Below are 19,899 nucleotides of genomic sequence, written 5' to 3'. Positions count from 1 at the left end.
GACCGTGCTGTGAGGTGATGGACGTGACCCGCCACACCCCTGCTCCGAGGAGGAGTTGGGTGCAAAAATGCTAAAGATCCCAGAGATTCCAGAACACCCCACCCCTTACTTCTAGAGGGACAGAGAAACAAGGCTTTGCTTTGTAGTTTGAAATTTCTTAGTCATGAAACCCTCTAATGTTATGTTTTGGACCTTTGGACTTGGGTAAGGCAGGGCAGTAAGGGTGTCTGGACATAGACTTTTGGGGGACTGTGATGGAGACTCTGGGAGAAGAGATCAAAGCTTTGGGTATAGGGATAGGTCTCTGACTGCAGAATGGAAGATTCTGGGTCCACTGTGATGTGGCAGTGAGGGAACATCTAGGTTTGGGAGATACTGAAGAAATGTCAGCTGGAGGGACCTCCTGGGTGTGAGGTCCTTGCGCCCTCCCTGCATGGCTAGGTAGACCCGTTAGTTTGGGTGGAGGGGAGATCACCAGCTGATGTTATCTATCAGGAGGGCACTCAGGGCCACCCAAGAGAAACACTGAGATGGGGGCAGGGAGGGCTGAGATGGGGGCAAGGAGGGCTCAGGGCAGGATGACTGAGAAACTACAGCTCAGAGGGGGCTTGGCAGAGGCCTGAGTGACTGGCTCCTCACTGCCAGATCCTGCTGGGTAAGGATGCAGGAAGCAGCCTCTGGGGTGAAGAGTTTATTTACTGCTCAGCCCCCTTGTCCCCACCAGGCTGGGCTCTACCAGCAGTGGCAATCAGGATAGGTTTCAGACACAAACTCAGGGTGGATGACATAGTTGTTTCTTTGGGGGCCACCGGTCTTCTTGAAGTGACTTGTGTCCCATCTGTGGGGAGAAATGGGTCAGTTCTTTTAGACGCTCATAGGTCTGATTCCAATTCTCAGTGCTAACTGTGTCCCAACATTTGCCCCTAATACTGCCCCATGCTCTAACACTGACCTCCTGATCTTAGATCCTATTGTTAAATTTCTGATTCCCAACACACACTCCCTGACATTAATTTCTTATCTTCAAGCCCTGAACCTAATGCTTTGATCTCTTGAGTCTAAGCCCCACTGCCAACCTGCGGACCCTTCCATGCCAGCCTCCGTGCCCTCTCATGGGGTTCTCCATTCCCTTGCCAGCTTTGACGTCCCCATGGTACTAGCGCCCCCTGGTGGTATCTTCCAATCAGTGCATGCAGCGGACAACTGTCTCCGCGGTCCTCGCTGCGCTAAGCGCATTTGCAATGTGTTTCCGCCAGACTTACCTAAGGTTCGGACAAGGGTAGTATGACGGCGGGGGAGTTATAACAGCACATTGCATTCCGGGCCGGTGCTCGCAGGGCGATACACCCCTGGAAGAGGAAGTGTTGGGCAGGAGGACATCGGGCCTTCTGATTTAATCCTATTCCCAACCCCACACCAAGGTTCCTAGCAGCGCTTCAGGTGTCAGTCCTATGGCTCGGAGATCCTCCCCTCCTGCCTCTTGGCCTTTCAAGACCCCACCGAAGGAAGCATCACCTCTGGGAAGACATCTGAAAGTCCCTATCCTCGTTAGGCCTCGTTTATGCCGCCCAGGCTGGGCCATGGAGCACGGTGGACTCTGGGGAGGGCTGGGCTCCAGTCGTTGAAGACCTGGGAGCCCCGGGATCCTCTCCACTGAAGGGCAGCTATTCCAGCATTAACGGCATTTCTAAGGCTCAGGAACTTTCTCGCCCCCCCGCCCCTCTGCCCTTGTGAGGGATGAGACTCAGCCTCGCACAATGAATCAGACTCTCTGGGAAAGGGCTGGGGGGTGGGGGGAGCGGGGAGGGAATCACCAGGGGTTAGGAACAGGATCCAGGACCCCCCCCCCCCTTCCTCTCCCAAGCTCTCTAAGACCCCCAGGGGACTTTGGAGTTCTCCCAGACTCAGCCCGCTTCGACTGCCATCTGGTGCAGGGAGAAGGCTGCGCTGCAGTTAAGGTTGTAGCTGAGCTCTCGGGCCTGTTTCCTCAACAGTAACACGCTAAGTTGTCCACTTTCAGAGGTGCTCCGAGGTCAGGGCCCCTCTGGTAATGCGGTTACTATTTCCTTGCTCACACAACACAGGGCAATGACCCTGCCCGTTGTCGACAGTGACCAAGACCCAGGAACACAAGCCACTTTTTTGAGCATACATGGCACTCCGCAGGCTAGAACTTGCGTCTCCAGGACCTGGTATCCAGATAGGGAACGAAGTGTGGGAAGGGGATGCGACCGACTGGTGTGCAGAGGGTTTCTTCCTCAAAACAAAACAAAACAAACAAAAACAAAAAACAAACAACCCTCTGCCCCCCAACCCCACAACCTTCCGGGTGGGGCCTCTAGAACAGGTACAGGAGCCAGGTTGACCTTGAGCCCAGTTCGGGACGGATAGGGCCAGGAACCTGGGGGAATCTTCGTGCAGGTTCTCCGGTCTCAGGGCTCAGCTCAGGCCCTAGGGCCGGAGGGCAGAACAGGACAGGGCCCTGTACGGGTTAGAGGCGGCTGCAAGTGGGGTAGGGTCTGGCATAGGGGTAGGGCAGAGCTAGAAATGGTGAGGGATAGGGCACGCACAGCGGCGGTAAACTGGACCCCCCAGGGGGCGGGGCTTGTTCGGGAGCGGGGCCCGTCTAAGGCTGGAGCTGCCCAGCGAACCTTACAGTCGGCTGCTGTGCGCACAAAGGCCGGTGGCGGCGTTCCGTGCAGGGTGCTCTGGTCACGTAGTAGTCCATCCCGCGTAGACAGTAGTGGCGGCCTGAGCAAGAGCTTTCATAACCCTGGAAGGGCAGGCAGCCCGGCAGCGGGTCCACGCACCCGCATCGGCGAGTGATCTGCGGCAGCCGCTGGTTCCGTGACAGCGAGTTCAACATATTCACCACCACCTCACGCTCTACATCCGCGGCCCCAAGCCCAGGAGACCCAGATACAGAGTTACAGGAAAGGGAAGAGACAGGGTCAGAGACAGGAAGAGATGGAGACAAACACAGGGACAGGTAGAGACAGGATTACACCCTCTATAGAACCTTTATCCTCTGCTCAGTCCCCTAGGTCCCATCCCACCGTCCTTCTGGTCTACCCCACCACCGACCACCATCTGTTACCGTAGGCATTGAGTCGTTCCGGCTTAGGAGGGCACTGCAAGGGCATTCCTCGAACAGCTGTCTCCATGCCAGCCTCCTGGAAGTGGCACACATGGTACCTCAAACTCTGACCTGGAAGGGTTCCTCCTTTTGGGGGTCCTCCCTGAACCTCCGGACCAGTTCCAGGCCATGTCTTCTCCTGCCCTCCAGATGATCCCCTACTGTCCCAGGCTCTGAGTGTTTAGGACTGTCACCCGGCAACGCATTTACTCTGCCTCCGGGGAGGGGAAGGGGAGGGAAGGAAGTGGAGCTGTAGGTGGACAGGTCTGGACCTGGACCTCTGGCAACCCTGCCTCAGCCTTTGCCTTTGATTTCACCTCTCTTTGTCTAGCTTCTGTGTGGTTGTGTCTCGGTGTGTCTCTAATTGAGGAGAGGGAGTGTCAATACTACAATATTGCCTGTCCATCAGAATCACCTGGAGAACTTGTGAAAAATTCTGATTCTTGAGGAAGTTCTGATTCACAAGTGTTCAGTAAACCCGAGCTCAGCCATCAGCCTACAGTTGAGAACCTCTGCTCTGGCCTCCCATCCTCTCAAATTTCCTCTTTCCTCCGGCCTGGGCTCCTTCCTATCTCCTTAGAAGACTCTTCTGTATCTATCTACACTGCCACTGGGTGGCCTTGATCTCCCTCCAATTCCCCTGCTCACATCATAAAGGAGAGGAGAGTGGAGCAGGTCATTGACTTCTTGGCTAGACCTTGTGGGAAGGGGCCAGGTGGTAAGCTTCAGGAAGGTAGCAAGTCAGGGAGTGCACACTAGTTGTGTCCCCACAGAGCCCCACCAAAGTTTGGGATCCAGGGGACCAGGAGTTTTTCACACAGCTCCATTCCTGGGCTCCCTTGTCCCCTAGAAGATACAAACCCTAATTTCACACTTGGGAAAGAGCCCTGGAACATTGCTGGTGGGAAAGGGATGAGGAACTAATTGGTCACTGTGGTTTATTTTCTTATTTTTTATTTTTTTACATTTTTTTTAAAGTTTATTTATTCTTGAGAGAGAGAGAGAGACAGAACATGAGCAGGAGAGGGGCAGAGAGAGAGAGAGAGAAGGAGACACAGAATCCAAAGCAGGCTCCAGGCTCTGAGCTGTCAGCACAGAGCCCGACGCGGGGCTCGAACTCATGCACCGTGAGATCATGACCTGAGCCAAATCCGGACGCTCAACCCACTGAGCCACCCAGGCGCCCCGTCACTGTGGTTTAAAAGGGGAGGGAGGTGTGTGTCCCAGACCCCAGGCATCTGGGTTGGTCACAGTAGATACCTTAGGTAGCTGGGGAAGGCATGTGGTATATTTGTTCCAGCTGGTACAGTTGTAAGGTCCCATCCTCCATGTGTTATACCGGTCACCACGTAGGTAGTATGGGTTGCATTTGTCTACTTGATCATAGGGGTAGAGACATAAGACATTGTTATTTCTTATTCTACCCCAGGATCCAGGTCTCCCTAGATGTTTCTCCTCTGATCCCCAGCACAAAGCTGGACTCTTACTAATATCCCTCAGGCCAGTCAAGACCAGCCTGTCCCCAGATTTGGACACTGAGATGTAGGCCATTTTTCACCTAAGCCAAGCTCCTGAGTGGGGTCTGGATCCTTTGAGCTGATCACTTTGCATCCCGGCACCACCCTCTCTGAATCAGCCAGCCTGAAAATGGATCCTTCTCCCAATTCCTCCCTCTCATCTTCCACATCCAGGCTCCAAAATTTGCTTATTCTGCATCCTTAAAATCACTTGAATCTATCCCCTCTTCCAGTCCCCCATGATCTCACCTCTGTATCTCTTCAGTACCATAAGCAGGAGACAATATCATGTCGTGATTAATAGAATGAACTCCACAGACATTTGGGGTTCAAATCTCAGCTCTGCCAAATATTAGCTCTATATGACCTTGACTGAATTAATTAATTTCACTGTGTCTCAGTCTTCTCAATTTTAAAATGGGGTAATAGTACGATATACCTCATAGGGTTGTTGTGAGATTTCAGTGAGTTAATATATGTAAAAAGCTTGGAACAATGCCTGGTACATAGAAAACTATTATTACAATTAGCCTACTAACCTCCCTGTCTCCTCTTGAAATCCTAAATCCAATCTCTACATAGATTTTCACAAATGAAAATCAGACCAAGACACTTCTCTACCTAAAAATCCTTCAAAACCCCACTCACCCAGTCATCTAAGACTATCCTAAAGGCCATCTGTGATCTACTACCCTAACACTCTGAAAGAACACATGCGAGAGACACCAGGGAAGGAGGTGTAGGAGCCCTAGAGGAAGAGCAGGTGTGTTTATGGGTGGGACAGTGTGTTGGGATTTGGAGTTCTGGATTGGTGAGTTGGAAATACTAAGTTTGAGGTGTTGGGGGACATTCAGGTAAAGTTGACTATAATCCGATGGAGAGTGGAATTCTGGTGAGAAGTCAAGGATAGAAATAAAGAGAGTTGTCGTTTAAGACATTGTTAGATAAAATGGTCTTAGGAGAGGAGTAAGGAGAGAAGAGGGCTCAGATTAGCACCCCGAGGAACCCCACATTTCCAGGATGGGGGGATAAGAGACCCAGGCAAATGAAGCATCAGAGAAGCTGAGGAAGGAAGGAATTTCAAGAAGGAAAGAGTGGTCAGAGACTGAAATGCATAGTGTAGGTCTCATGAGGTAAAAATTGAAAAGTCCCATGGATGTGGTAATTAGAACTACACAAGAGCAGTTTTAATGTTTGAGTGTAGGAGATTCAGACTCCCAATTTCAACTGGATAAATATTTATCATCAATTAATTCAATAAATACTTATTAGGCCTGATGGTGTTCTAGATGGAGGGCACAACTGTAAATGAGACAAGACTCTGGTCTTTTGGAATGTACGGGGAGACCTCATAAACATCTAACCAAATGGGAAAGATAATTTGTCATAGGTGTAAGAAGGAGTGAGGAAGTAGAGACACCGAGTGTAGACTATGTTTCCAAGAATCTTAGTTGAGAAGGGGAGGACTATGAGAATTTTTAGGAAGGAAGGGATTAGAAAAGGCTTCCGGTTGGGGGGAAAGAGGTGTGCTAGGGCAGAGAGATGCAGCAGAGATGGGGACAGTGATAGAAGAGGGTCACTAAGAAGATGGGAAAAGATGGCACTGGAATATACCTGGAGGGATTTGTTTGGAGGAGGTTAATATTCCCTCCATCTCTCTAGGGATAAGACCCAGGCATCTTCTGGTTCTTTGGCACAGGTATGAAACTCCCAAAAGGCAGGGCCTGGGTCTCCTCCTCTAGGATCAGGAATAGGGTCAGGAACAGGGTCAGGTCAGGTGGTTGGGAGTCAAGCTGGGGTGGAGGTGATTGGAGAAGCCCAGATTATGGGTGAGGATAAAGTTGATATGGGATCAGGGTGGACATCAGGATCCAAGTTGGACTAAGGTTAAGGGTCATTGTTGAGGTCACTGAGTGGGGTCAGAGTTGAGTAAGGGGTGAGGACCTACCTTCCTCTTGACAGAGCCAGTATTTCTCAGGAAAGTAGGGGTGGCCTGCTATGGAACTCTTATAGCTGTAGTTCTGCACAGCACATTTGACCATCTTCTGCAGGGCTTCAGGATCCACGTGGCGCTGCATAGTCTGAGTCAGGCCCTGGGCAAAGGGAGAGGGGGAGGAAATAGCTAGGTTCATACAGGCTCCAGCCTTGGTGTCCTGCTGGACTCAGATACAGCCCCTATTGAGAAAGTCAGCCCAGGTGGGTCAACACTCCTCCCTATGCCAGAGGGATCCTCATGCCAGTCTTGGCCCCCTCTGCATAGTTTTTTTTTGTTTGAATTACACTTTGCTCCTTTCTTTCTATCTAAGGCTCAGGCTTGGAGCCAGGCATTTGTCCTCAGAGTGCTTTTCTGATGTTCTCATTTCTTTTTCTTGACTGGGAGATCTTTAAGGGAAGAGCTGGGTATTTCTGTCCTCGTTCTTCCAGACTGTGTGCTATCTGGGAGCAGGGCCTGGGTGTCCAACAGACCAATAGACCCCTGGTATAACCTGGAGCCTCGGGAAAAGCTGGCTGTCCTTGGATCCAGCTACCTTATGCAGGTATTTTGGGCAGGGAGTGCTCTCTGGAAATCTGGCACCTTGAAGGATATGTAGGATGGGGCTGGAAGGACACCTAATTTAAAATTGAATTCCCTGACTCCAACTTGACCCTGAGTCTACTGTGGCTCTGATCTTGACAATGATATTACCCTTGACCCTGACATTCGCTTTGCCCTAGTCCTTATCCTACCCTGACCTTTTTCCTCCTCTTGTTTGAGGCCCTGGGTCCCTCTGCTTCTTGGGGTTTACCTCATCTTAGTCTTATCTCCTACAACCCTCCCAAACCCTCTCCCAAACCCTTGTTTGGCTAGATCTATGGAATTCCTGATTAAGACCTACCTTTGGGGTTCCCTTGTTCTCAGCTGAGGGCAGAATACCAAGTTAGTTGTGATACAATAGATCTCTGCAAGCAGCTGTATGAAAAGGCAGCTGGGTTACAGAGGTGGGACAATCAGCAAAGTCAGAGACCAGAAAGGACTTCCTAATAGTGGGCAGCAAGGTGCTGGGATGTGGTGGAAATAGTGGAAAAGCAAGGTGCTGGAAATGTGTACCCACATTTTTCCCTTATGATATGAAGGGCAAAGTCTTCTCTTGGCCAAGATTAGACCTGGTGTCCCTATTTCCCTGAAAACCTTGCAGCTGAGGGGTTTCTTGGATCTCTGTGCCCAGCTGAGGTTTTGTTTTGTGGGCAGACCCCTGCACAGTCGTACTCCATATGAGTAAAAGAGCCCCATGACTTGGCATTCCCCTGACCTTTATGCATACATACATACATACATGCACACATACAGATGTAGATCTATACAATCATACACACACACACACACACACACAGAGTCATTTAAAAGAACTCATTGACATTATCAATTTTCCCTCAGAGGCTTTACTCAGATGTCTGTATTTTTTTATAGAACCATTTAAATTTTTCCCATTGATTTTTTTAAATTTTATTTTTTAAAATTTATATCCAAATTAGTTAGCATATAGTGAAACCATGATTTCAGGAGTAGATTCCTTAGTGCCCCTTACCCATTTAGCCCATCCCCCCTCCCACAACCTCTCCAGCAACCCTCAGTTTGTTCTCCATATTTATGAGTCTCTTCTGTTTTGTCCCCCTCCCTGTTTTTATATTATTTTTGTTTCCCGTCCCTTATGGTCATCTCTTTTGTCTCTTAAAGTCCTCATATGAGTGAAGGCATAAGATTTTTGTCTTTCTCTGACTAATTTCACTTAGCATAATACCCTCCAGTTCCATCCACGTAGTTGCAAGTGGCAAGATTTCATTCTTTTTGATTACTGAGTAATACTCCATTATCCATTCATCCATCGATGGACATTTGGGTTCTTTCCATACTTTGGCTATTGTTGATAGTGCTGCTATAAACATGGGAGTGCATGTGTCCCTTCGAAACAGCACATCTGTATCCTGTGGATAAATGCCTAGTAGTGCAATTGCTGGGTCGTAGGGTAGTTCTATTTTTAGTTTTTTAAGGAACCTCCATACTGTTTTCCAGAGTGGCTGTACCAGCTTGCATTCCACCAACAATGCAAAAGAGATCCTCTTTCTCCACATCCTCACCAACATCTGTTGTTGCCTGAGTTGTTAATGTTAGCCATTCTGACAGCTGTAAGGTGGTATCTCAGTGTGGTTTTGATTTATATTTCCCTGATGATGAGTGATGTGGAGCATTTTTTCGTGTGTTGGTTGGCCATCTGGATGTCTTCTTTGGAGAAGTGTCTATTCATGTCTTTTGCCCATTTCTTCACTGGATTATTTGTTTTTTGGGTGTTGAGTTTGATAAGTTCTTTATAGATTTTGGATACTAACCCTTTATCTGATATGTCATTTGCAAATATCTTCTCCCATTCTGTCAGTTGCCTTTTAGTTTTGCTGATTGTTTCCTTCGCTGTGCAGAAACTTTTTATTTTGATGAGGTCCCAGTAGTTCAATTTTGCTTTTGTTTCCCTTGCCTCCAGAGACGTGTTGAGTAATAAGTTGCTGTGGTCAAGATCAAAGAGATTTTTGCCTGGTTTCTCCTCGAGGATTTTGATGGCTTCCTGTCTTAAATTGAGGTCTTTCATCCATTTTGAGTTTTTGTGTATGGTGTAGGAAAGTGGTTCAGGTTCATTCTTCTGCATGTTGCTGTCTAGTTTTCCCAGCACCACTTGCTGAAGAGACTGTCATTATTCCATTGGATATTCTTTCATGCTTTGTCAAAGATTAGTTGGCCATACGTTTGTGGGTCCATTTCTGGGTTCTCTCTTCCGTTCCATTGATCTGAGTGTCTGTTCTTGTGCTAGTACCATACTGTCTTGACTACAGATTTGTAGTATAGCTTGAAGTCTGGGATTGTGATGCCTCCTGCTTTGGTGTTCTTTTTCAAGATTGCTTTGGCTATTTGGGGTCTTTCCTGATTCCATATCAATTTTAGGATTATTTGTTCTAGCTCTGTGAAGAATCCTGGTGTTACTTTGATAGGGATTGCATTGAATATGTAGATTGCTTTGGGTAGTATCAACATTTTAACAATATTTGTTCTTCCTATCCAGGACCATGGAATCTTTTTCCATTTTTTTTTTGTGCCTTCTTCAATTTCTTTCATAATCTTTCTATAGTTTTCAGTGTATAGATTTTTCACCTCTTTGGTTAGATTTATTCCTAGGTATTTTATGGTTTTTTGTGCAACTGTAAATGGGATCGATTCCTTGATTTCTCTTTCTGTCACTTCATTGTTGGTGTACAGGAATGCAACCGATTTCTGTGCATTGATTTTATATCCTGCCACTTTGCTGAGTTCATGGATCAGTTCTAGCAGTTTTTGGTGGAATTTTTTGAGTTTTCCATATAGAGTAACATGTCATCTGTGAAGAGTGAAAGTTTGACCTCCTCCTGGCCGATTTGGATGCCTTTTATTTCTTTGTGTTGTCTGATTGCTGAGGCTAAGAATTCCAATACTATGTTGAATAACAGTGGCAAGAGTGGACATCCCTGTCTTGTTCCTCAGTTTTTCCCCATTGAGGATGATATTAGCGTTGGGTCGTTCATATATGGCTTTTATGATCTCAAGGTATGCTCCTTCTATCCCTACTTTCTTGAGGGTTTTTATCAAGAAAGGATGCTGTATTTTGTCAAATGCTTTCTCTGCATCTATTGAGAGGATCATATGGTTCTTGTCCTTTCTTTTATTGATGTGATGAATCACGTTAATTGTTTTGCGGATATTGAACCAACCCTGCATCCCAGTTATAAATCCCGCTTGGTCGTGGTGAATAATTTTTTTTATGTATTGTTGGATCCGGTTGGTTAATACCTTGTTGAGGATTTTTGCATCCATGTTCATCAGGGAAGATGTGTGTATTTTTGATTGTCTACTCACATTTATGAGTGGGAGACTAAAAAAGCTTACTGGAGGCTTTGAGCTGTGGGTGGGCTTTATCAACCATGAGAATCATTGTAGGATGGCTTGGCTAAACTACTTTTGTCAAATTCTGTCAGTATCTGTAGGTCTTTCCTCTTGGGCTGATCAGATCTTTCAGAAGAGACTCAATCTCTGGCCTGCAGGTGGTGACCTAGGCTGCCAGTGTTCTGAGAACCTAGTGGAGAAGAGAGGTGCTGGGGGTTTTAAGATTCAGTATGTAGAGGTTCACCTGTTTTCAATATGGTACCCTGCTTTCAACTGGGCCTGAGATCCTCACCAAAAGATAAGCCTTCTAACTTTTGCAGAGGTGGGGCAGGCAGTCACCCCATGGCATGGAATAGAAGAGGGGATTAGTGGGTTTAGCTGGGTTTTTTTTTTGAGAGAGAGAGAGAGGTAGAGGGGCAGAGGGAGAGAAAGAATCCCAAGCAGGCTCCATGCCCAGCACAGAACCTGAAGTGGGGCTCAATCCTATGACCCTGGGATCATAGCCTGAGCTGAAATCAAGAGATGCTAAACCAACTGAGCCACCCAGATGCCCCGGGTTTAACTGCTTCTTAAATGGCTTTCAAAACATCCTTATTTTAGCCTTGGTTCTTTCCCATCTTCAGTTACAGAGAAGCCTAGTATTACCAATTCCTGAGCTTTTTTGAAAATTCTGCAGTTTTAATTTGAATTATGTCTTGTATTCCCTTCTGCTGGCTTGGATTCCGCTTTCTCAGATCTGCTGTCAGGTACTACTTATTTATTGTACTTTCAAGCCTCTGAAATTTTGCTACCATTGTCCCTTCTGTCTCTTACTACTCTTGTGAGTTTATGTGTTAAACTCCATTTACAGGAGTTTTAGAGAGTTTCAGGAGAGAGTCAAAATACATATGTAAATTTTAGCCCAGACAATTATAGTTGTATATTCCATGTACTAATCCTTTGTCAATTACATGTTGCAAATATTTTCTTTCTGTGGCTTGTATCTTCATTTTCTTTATAGTGTCTTTTAATGAACAGAAGTTCTTAATTTTAACATATATGAATTTACTAATCTCTTCCTTTATGTAGTACTTTTGTAACTTAAGAAATACAATCATACTCTAAGATAATGGAGATAATGTCCTATATTTTCTTCTAAAAGCTATAGTTTTACTTTCTATATTTAAGCCTTTAATCTGTCAGGAATTGCTATTGAAGTTGGGTGTGAGTTAGGAATCAGTTTTCTTTTTATCCATATGGACAACCGATTGTCTCATTGAATAGTCTATCTCTCCCCCATCCACTGATTTGTAATGCTACCCCAAGTGTGATATATCTTTTCCCATAGCTTTACTTTCAATCATCTCTGTTGTATATCGTTCCCATATACACTTATATATGGCTCCGTATCTGATCTGTTTCATTCTCTATCAATCAATTTGGCTGTCCCTACAGTAATACTATGCTTTATAAATTTCTATAGCTTAGTAATAATACTACTTTCTGATTGGGCAAATGTCCTCCTTCTCTGATGTGTTTTAGTTATTTCTGGGGCCTCTGCTTTTCTCTATAAATTTCAATTTTTAAAAAAGTCATCTCTATACCCAAGGTGGGATTTGAACTCATGACCTCAAGATCAAGAGTTGTATTCTCTACTGACTGAGCCAGACAGGCACCCCTCTATAAATTTTAGAAACAGCTTTTCAAATTCTTCAAAAAATACTGTTGAGAATTGCTTTGAATTTTTATGTTGGTCATTCTTCCAATCCAAAAACATGTTATACTTCTCCATTTATTTATATTCTTAAGTATTAAAAGTTTTATATTATCCATATAGTTTTATACACAGATTTATTTCTACTTACTTTTGTTTCTTCTTGCTAGAATGATATACATATATGTATGTATCTGTGTATATATCTTTTAATTTTTATTTAGAAATATTTATTTTTGAGAGAGAGAGAGAGAGAGAGAAAGCATGAGTGAGGGAGGGGCAGAGAGACAGGGAGAGAGAGAAGCCCAAGCAGGCTCCACGCTGTCAGCACAGAGCTTGATGGGGGGCTTGATCTCATGAACGGTGAGATCATGATCTGAGCCAAAATCAAGAGTCAGATGCTTAAACTACTGATCCACTCAGGCACCCCTATATAGATATATATTTTAAATTATGCTTCCTGGGGCTCCTGGCTGCCTCTGTAGGAAAAGCACACCACTCTGGATCTTGGGGTCATGAGTTTGAGCCACAAGTTGGGTGTAGAGATTACTTAAAATGAATAAATACATGAAAAATTTTAAAAAATAAAATAAAATAAAATAATGCTTTCTAAATATTTGCTGTTGATGTAAAGAAATGTCAAAAAAAGAAATGTCATTGACTTTTTATCTTATATTCACCCAACTTTCTAAATTCTTATTCTAATAATACAACTGTATCATCTGTAAATAATAAGGTTTTTGTATTCCTTTCTTACCTTTGCATCTTACATGATATTGTTTTCCAATATACAACTTATCTCATGTTGTTTTCCAAATTTTGGCTCTTTTCTTAAATTTAACAAATTAAAAATCACAATTATTTTCATTGACGTTGGTTGCTTAAATTTATCTTATGTTTACTAATTTCTTAGCTCACCATTCTTTTTTGCATCTCGGACCTTCCTTATGTGATCACTTTCCTTCTCCCCAAAGTACGTCCTTTAGAAGTTCTTTTATTACAGGTCTGATGGTAGTAAACACTTTAGTTTTTGTTTGCCTGTAAATATCTTTATCTTACTTTTATTCTTGAAGGGAAGAGAGGTTGAAAATAATTTTTCTCTGCCTGTTTTTAAGGTCATCTCTTAAGCTGGTGTTACGAAGTTCCACTGTGAGGTACCAGAGTGTGAAATTCCTTTTATTTAATTCTATATCTGTGGATTCATTTCTTTCATTAGTTCTGGAAATTTTGGAGCCTTTTTCTCTTCAGATAATGCCTATTCTCTTTTCTGCTCCTTCCTTCTGAGACTCTGAGTAGATGTGTATGGGATCTTCTTCTGTCTTTTCATATTGCTTAATGTTTCTTTTATATTTTTTAACACTGGGTCTCTGTGCTGCATTCTGGGAAATTTCTTTTGCTCTTTCATTTCACTGACATTTAAAAACATTTCTTTTTAAATTCCAGTTAGTTAACATACAGTGTTGTATTATTTTCATGTGTACTTTATAGTGATTCAACAATTCTATATATCACCCAGTGCTCATTCCAACAAGTACACTCCTTAATCCCTATCATCTATTTAACCCATCCCTCAACCCACCTCACCTCTGATAACTATCAGTTTGTTCTCTATAGTTAGGAGTCTGTTTCTTGGTTTCTCTCTCTCTCTTTTTCCCTCTTTGCTCATTTGTTTTGTTTCTTAGATTCCACATAGTGAAACCATGGTATTTGTTTTTATTTCACTTAGCATTATACCCTCTAGCTCTATCCATATCATTACAAATGGCAAGGTTTCACTCTTTTTTATTGGCTGAATAATATTCCATTGTGTATATATATATATATATATACACCATATCTTCATTCATCAGTCGATGGACACTTGGGCTGCTTCCATATCTTGGCTATTGTAAATAATGTGCTATAAACATAGAGCTGCACGTATCCCTTTGAATTAGCGTTTTTGTATTCTTTGGGTAAATACCTAGTAGTGTGATTGCTGGATCATTGGGTAGTTCTATTTTTAATTTTTTAAGGAACCTCTACAGTGGTGTACCAGTTTGCATTCCCATCAATGGTGTCAGAGGGTTCTCATTTTTCCACATCTTCACCAACCCCTGTTGTGTCTTGTGTTGTTGATATTAGTCATTCTGATAGGCGTGAAGTAATAGCTCATTGTAGTTTTGATTTGCATTTCCCTGATGGTAAGTGATAATGAACACCTTTTCATGTGTCTGTTGGTCATCTGTATGTCTTAGAGAAATATTTGTTCTTTTCTTCTGCCCATTTAAAAATTGGATTATTTCTTTTGTGGGTGAGTTTTAAAAGTTCTTTATATATTTTAGATATTAACCCTTTATTGGATATGTCATTTGCAAATACCTTCTCCCATTCTGTAGATTGCCTTTAAATTTTTTTAAATTAAAAATTAAAAAAATTTTTTTGAAAAGTTTATTCATTTACTTAGAGAGAGAGAGAGCTGAGGAGGGGCAGAGAGAGGGGGAGAGAGAGAATCCCAAGCTGGCTCCATACTGCCAGTGCAGAACTTTACTCAGGGCTCCATCCCACCAACCATGAGATCATGACTTGAGCCAAAACCAAGAGTCTGAAGCTTAACTGACTGAGTCACTGAGGCATCTCCTGTAAGGTTTCCTTTTAGTTTTGTTGATTGTTTCCTTGCCATGCAGAAGCTTTTTATTTTGATGTAGACCTAATAGTTGACTTTTGCTTTTGTTTCCCTCACCTCAGGAGACATATCTAGAAAAAAAAATTGCTACAGGCAATGTTAGAGGTTACTACCTGTGTACTCTTCTAGGATTTTTATGGTTTCAGGTCACACATTTATGTTTTAATCCATTTGAACTTTTTGTGTATAGAAAGTGGTACAGTTTCTTTCTGTTCCATGTTGATGTCCCATTTTCCCAACACCAGTTGTTGAAGAGACTTCCATTTTCCATTGGATATTCTTTCCTGCTTTATCAAAGATTAATTGACCATATAGTTGTGAGTTTATCTCTGGGTTTTCTATTCTGTTCTATTGTTTTGTGTCTATTTTTGTGCCAGCACCATACTGTTTGGATTACTACAGCTTTTTAAAAAATGTTTATTTACTTTGAGAGAGATAGAGCCAGCACAAGCAGGGGGAGGGGCAGAGAGCTAGGGAGAGAGAGAATCCCAAGGAGGCTCCACACTGTCAGCACAGAGCCCAACGTGGGGCTTGTGAACCATGAACCATGATCATGAGATCATGACCTGAGTCGAAATCAAGAGTCAGTCAACGAATGGACTGAGCCACCCAGGTGCCCCTGATTACTACAGTTTTTAATATAATTTGAAGTCTGGAATTGTGATGCCTCCAGCTTGGTTTTCTTTTTTAAAATTGCTTTGGCTATTTGGGGTCTTTTGTGGTTTCATACAAATTTTAGAATTGTTTATTCTAGTTCTATGAAAAATGCTGTTGGTATTTTGATAGGGATTGCATTAAATCCTGCTTTGGATTGCTTTGGATAGTGGAGACATTTTAACAATATTTGTTCTAATCCATGAGCATGGAATGTCTGTTTCTGTCATTTCATTGATGCTCTTCAACTGTATCTAATCTGCCCTTTGACCCATCCACTGAGTTTTTGGTTTTTTATTTTTATTTGAGTTTTTGGTTTTAACACGTATATTTTTTATTTCTAAAATTTCCATTTGGTTCTTTTTTACATTTGTCTGGTCTTTAAAAAATATAATCACTTGTTGCTTGCTCATTTTGATGATTTCATTTTTTTAATGATTTTTTTAATGTTTATTTATTTTTGAAGGAGAGAGAGACAGAGTGTGAGTGGGGAAGGGCAGAGAGAGAAGGAGACACAGAATCCGAAACAGGCTCCAGGCTCTGAGCTGTCAGCACAGAGCCTGACGCAGGGCTCGAACTCACGAGCTGTGAGATCATGACCTGAGCTGAAGTCGGGCACTTAACTGCCTGAGCCACTCAAGCGCCCCATCACATTTTATTTTTAATATTTCATAATAATTATTTTGTATCCTTTAACTGTTAAGGCAATATCTGAAGTCCTTGGTGGTTTTAGTCTGTTATCTGTTGTTTCTGCTGTCATATGGTGGTTTGTTTCCTTTTATCTCTTATTGTGCACTCAGATTTGATTGACTTTACTCTGAAAGATATTTGGAAGCCTACATTCAGGATATTTTCCACTACAGAAGATATACATTCATCATGTGTGCATGTGTGTGTGTATGTGTGTTGTGGGGGAAGGGACCCAGAGATCACTAAATTTTCTGGTTCAGTTTGGAGTTTAAGATTTAGTTTCTTCACCTTTCAGCTAGCTTATAAACTCCTGCTTATAGGGCTGATATTGGCATTCATCCTCAGGGCCTCCTTCTAAGTATACTTACCACTCATCTCCATGAGAGTCCAAAACAAAATAAAAACTGTTATGCAAGACCTAGTCGTTTTGAAGCAGGAGGGCCCTTTAGAGTTTCTAGGTCACCATACTACCAGAAGGAGAAGCCTTTCCTTCATTTTTAATCTCACTGCTGTCTGGATTTCACACGTCTCCACTCACTGAAGCTGTCTGGCCAGATTACTAAGGGTTACTATATCCAAGAGATCCACATCTGTGTCGACATTTGACTCTGACCTTTGTCTAATAATGCTGTCTTTGTTGGTTTCTCTTTGGTTTTCCTCCTATCACCCAGTCTCCTTTTATGGCTCTTCTTCCTTTACTTTCCTCTTAAACAATCAATATTCTCTGAAGTCCACCCTTGACCTCCTTCTTACTCTTCCTTGGCAATCTCATTCACTCCTATGACTTTAGCTACCACGGTATATTGATTTCAAAATCTGTATCTGTAGGCCAAACCTCTTCCCTTTGCTTCACATAAGTATATCCAACTACTCACCAGATATCTCTTGGAAGTCCTTGAATATTTTTGTCCCAAAATGAACTCTGAATCTCTTTTTAATCTGCAATTCCAAATCTCAGTTGATAGAACTCTCCTCCAGTTGCCAGAGCCCCAAACCCAGGAGTATTCCTTATCTGTCCTTTCTTCTTTATATCTGGTGACCAAAAGCTATTGTTCTACTTTTTAAAATTCCCTCCTATTGAATGTCAAAAGGCAGGCAGGCACTCTCATATTTTTCTGATGGGCATGTAAATCATATAACCCTTATTACAGCAATTTGAAGTGTGTATCAAAAGTTTTTGAAGTGTGTATATCATTTCCCCCAACAATTTCATGTTTGAGAATTTATCCTAAGAAAATAGTTGAAGTCTATAGATGTACACAAATGGTTATACTAGCAAAATTTTATAAATAATATAAATTTCCAATAAGATTCCTTAAATATATTTTGGTACATTCATAAAACAAAATACCATAGAGTCATTAAAATGACATTATAGAATATTTTTACACAAGAAAATGTACCTGGATATGTGGTTATGTGAAAAGAGCAAGATTCAAAATGTTAGTATACAATGTGACACCATTTCCATAAAAGATACTTGCTTCCTGAAAGGGCATATAATAATAAATTAACAATGGTTAATTTGGATACTGAGATTATAGGCCTTTCTTCTTTGTGCTTGTCTGAGTTATCCCAATTTTCTGCATTGAGCATGTATTTATTTTATAAACATTATTTTAAAAATTCTCTCCTATTAAAAAAATTCCTTTTTCACTGTCACAGTCTCTCCTTATCTCTCACCTATACCCTCCTCCCTCATCCTTCACCGCCTCACTGTGAGCCTAGCCCTGAGCCCCAACTCTGCCTCCAAATCTCCTACCACTGTGGCTCCTCTCACCATAGGCTAGCCTCTCTCTCTGCTCCGGTTCTTAATTCCTGGTGGATCCCTGTCTCTAGGTTGCCCTTTCCCATAACTCTTTTCTGCTGGAAGCCTCCTCCTTCAGTATCTTTTAGTAGACCTGCCCAGGAATGCTTTCCCCTTTCCAGCTCTTGTACCAGTACATCCACTGGGCAACCCTACTTTGTTTCCTTGTTTGCTGAGAGCTCTTCAAAGGCACAGCCTGGGCTTTCATTGTTGTATCCGCATTGTGCCTGGCACATGTAGATACTCACCATTTGTTGGATGGTACACACAGATAAATTCTCTTAAGCAGAGTCACAAGTAGACTCACAGATCTTGTCTCCATTTTGTGAAAGCAGCACAGACCCACTTGACCACTTACCTTCAAGCACAGACATACAGACACAAGAAGATTGTGATACATATTCATGAAAACATGCCTATAGCACATTTCCTGGCATATCCCACAGGCAGCATTAGGGCCTTTGCATTTTCTGATCACTCTGCCTGGAACCCTATTCTTTGAGCTCTTCACAGAGCTAGGTCTTCTCTCTTATCTTTCCAGTCTCAGTTCAATGTCACCACGAGAAAGAGCTCTTCCATGACCTCTCTATTTAAGTAGTTCTGCCTGGTTACTTTCTATTTCCATTAATCTGTTTATTTCCTACATAGCATTTTGGATAATTTATAAAACTTGTTTATTTCTTGATAATTATCTGTCTTTCCCCTCCTCCTCTGTTGGGGTAACAGGGCACCATGAGGGCAGAATTTTGTACTATTTTATATATTATTATAAATTCCATGACTAGGCTAATGAATAAAACACACACACGCGTGTGTACGCACACACACACACACACACACAGCTACAAATAATTACAAACACATAATGACAACCACACACTACCAGTCATTCAGACACATATGACCATACACTCTGGCCTGCCAGCCCACCCAGCCCCCACTTACCGGGGTCACAAACTTGTTGGCTTCCCAGGCCCACAGAGGTGGGTCTTTATAGACCTCCTTGATAGAGGTTGGAGCCCTGTAGGAGTCACTGTAGGTGCTGATGGGGGTCTTGGTCTTACGGGAGAAGAGGAACATAGTGAGGTCTAGGGGATGTCGTGGTGGGCTTTACCTACCAAGGACTCCTGTAAGACATCAGTGACCTCCACCGCCTCCCAGATAGCCCACACCTCCAACCCCGGCAGGTGCCGCTAGCTGCTGTGACCCCTCCTATGGAGGATCTCTCAGCTTCTCTCCCCTACAACCTTCCTGCTCCTACCCCACCCTGCTTTCCCCTCTAGGATGGGCACTGCCCATTATGATATCACCTGGCTCAGCCCCATCCCTGGAGAGATGAGGAGATCCAATTCCCTTCCCACCCCCAGCCTCTTACTGCCTCAAGCCTCTTTATTTATTTATTTAAAAAAATTTTTTTAACGTTTATTTATGTTTGAGACAGAGAGAGACAGAGCATAAACGGGGGGGAGGGTCAGAGAGAGAGGGAGACACAGAATCTGAAACAGGCTCCAGGCACTGAACCATCAGCACAGAGCCTGACGCGGGGCTAGAACTCACGGATGGCGAGATCATGACCTGAGCTGAAGTCAGACCCTTAACCAACTGAGCCACCCAGGCGCCCCACCTCAAGCCTCTTTAAAAAAGCCCAACTTCCAAGCCCAAGAGTTCAGAAGGTCTCTGGAGATCTTCTAGGCCAAACTTCTCACTTTGATGAAGAGAAATGGAGGTTACGAGGCATCAAGCGACTTGTCCAGGGTCATGTAGAAGGTCAGTGGCAGGCCTGGCCTCGAACCCAT

At 43.4% G+C, this 19,899-nt stretch overlaps 1 protein-coding gene across 11 annotated transcripts; it reads right to left on the bottom strand.

Annotated features, from left to right (window-relative positions):
* Positions 1-678: 678 nt before the first annotated feature.
* Positions 679-19,843, bottom strand: CD4H9orf24 (chromosome D4 C9orf24 homolog). 11 transcript variants are annotated; one of them, XM_027039310.2, is made up of 8 exons: positions 19,222-19,843; positions 19,049-19,124; positions 6,602-6,746; positions 4,397-4,512; positions 3,098-3,173; positions 2,652-2,886; positions 1,263-1,349; positions 679-838 (listed from the first exon to the last, which is right to left on the bottom strand). In XM_027039310.2, exons 1-8 carry the CDS (start codon positions 19,239-19,241, stop codon positions 733-735), a joined length of 861 nt encoding a protein of 286 aa, XP_026895111.1. In that variant the 5' UTR covers positions 19,242-19,843; the 3' UTR covers positions 679-732. The 11 variants fall into 11 exon arrangements, 10 of the variants coding, with proteins under 10 accessions (XP_026895111.1, XP_053060958.1, XP_014929070.2 ...); XM_053204983.1 differs by lacking the exon at positions 19,222-19,843 and adding an exon at positions 17,172-17,328 and having other exon boundaries at positions 19,049-19,161; XR_008291133.1 differs by lacking the exon at positions 1,263-1,349 and adding an exon at positions 1,077-1,262 and having other exon boundaries at positions 2,657-2,886; positions 19,049-19,843.
* Between the last annotated feature and the right edge of the window lie 56 nt (positions 19,844-19,899).

The sequence above is a fragment of the Acinonyx jubatus genome, chromosome D4, assembly GCF_027475565.1.
Source record: "Acinonyx jubatus isolate Ajub_Pintada_27869175 chromosome D4, VMU_Ajub_asm_v1.0, whole genome shotgun sequence".
NCBI classification, from domain to species: Eukaryota; Metazoa; Chordata; class Mammalia; order Carnivora; family Felidae; genus Acinonyx; species Acinonyx jubatus.
This window is presented reverse-complemented; position numbering and strand designations above follow the sequence as displayed.

What these genes read in the sequence shown, in the direction of transcription:
- CD4H9orf24 (XM_015073584.3), bottom strand. Translation starts at nt 19,183, where the DNA reads ATGTTCCTCTTCTCCCGTAAGACCAAGACCCCCATCAGCACCTACAGT. An exon ending in GGAACGACTCAATGCCTACG is followed by an intron (nt 2,887 to 3,097) that starts GTAACAGATGGT and finishes CCGCGGATGTAG; the next exon opens with AGCGTGAGGTGGTGGTGAAT. An exon ending in GCACAGCAGCCGACTGTAAG is followed by an intron (nt 1,350 to 2,651) that starts GTTCGCTGGGCA and finishes TTCCTCTTCCAG; the next exon opens with GGGTGTATCGCCCTGCGAGC.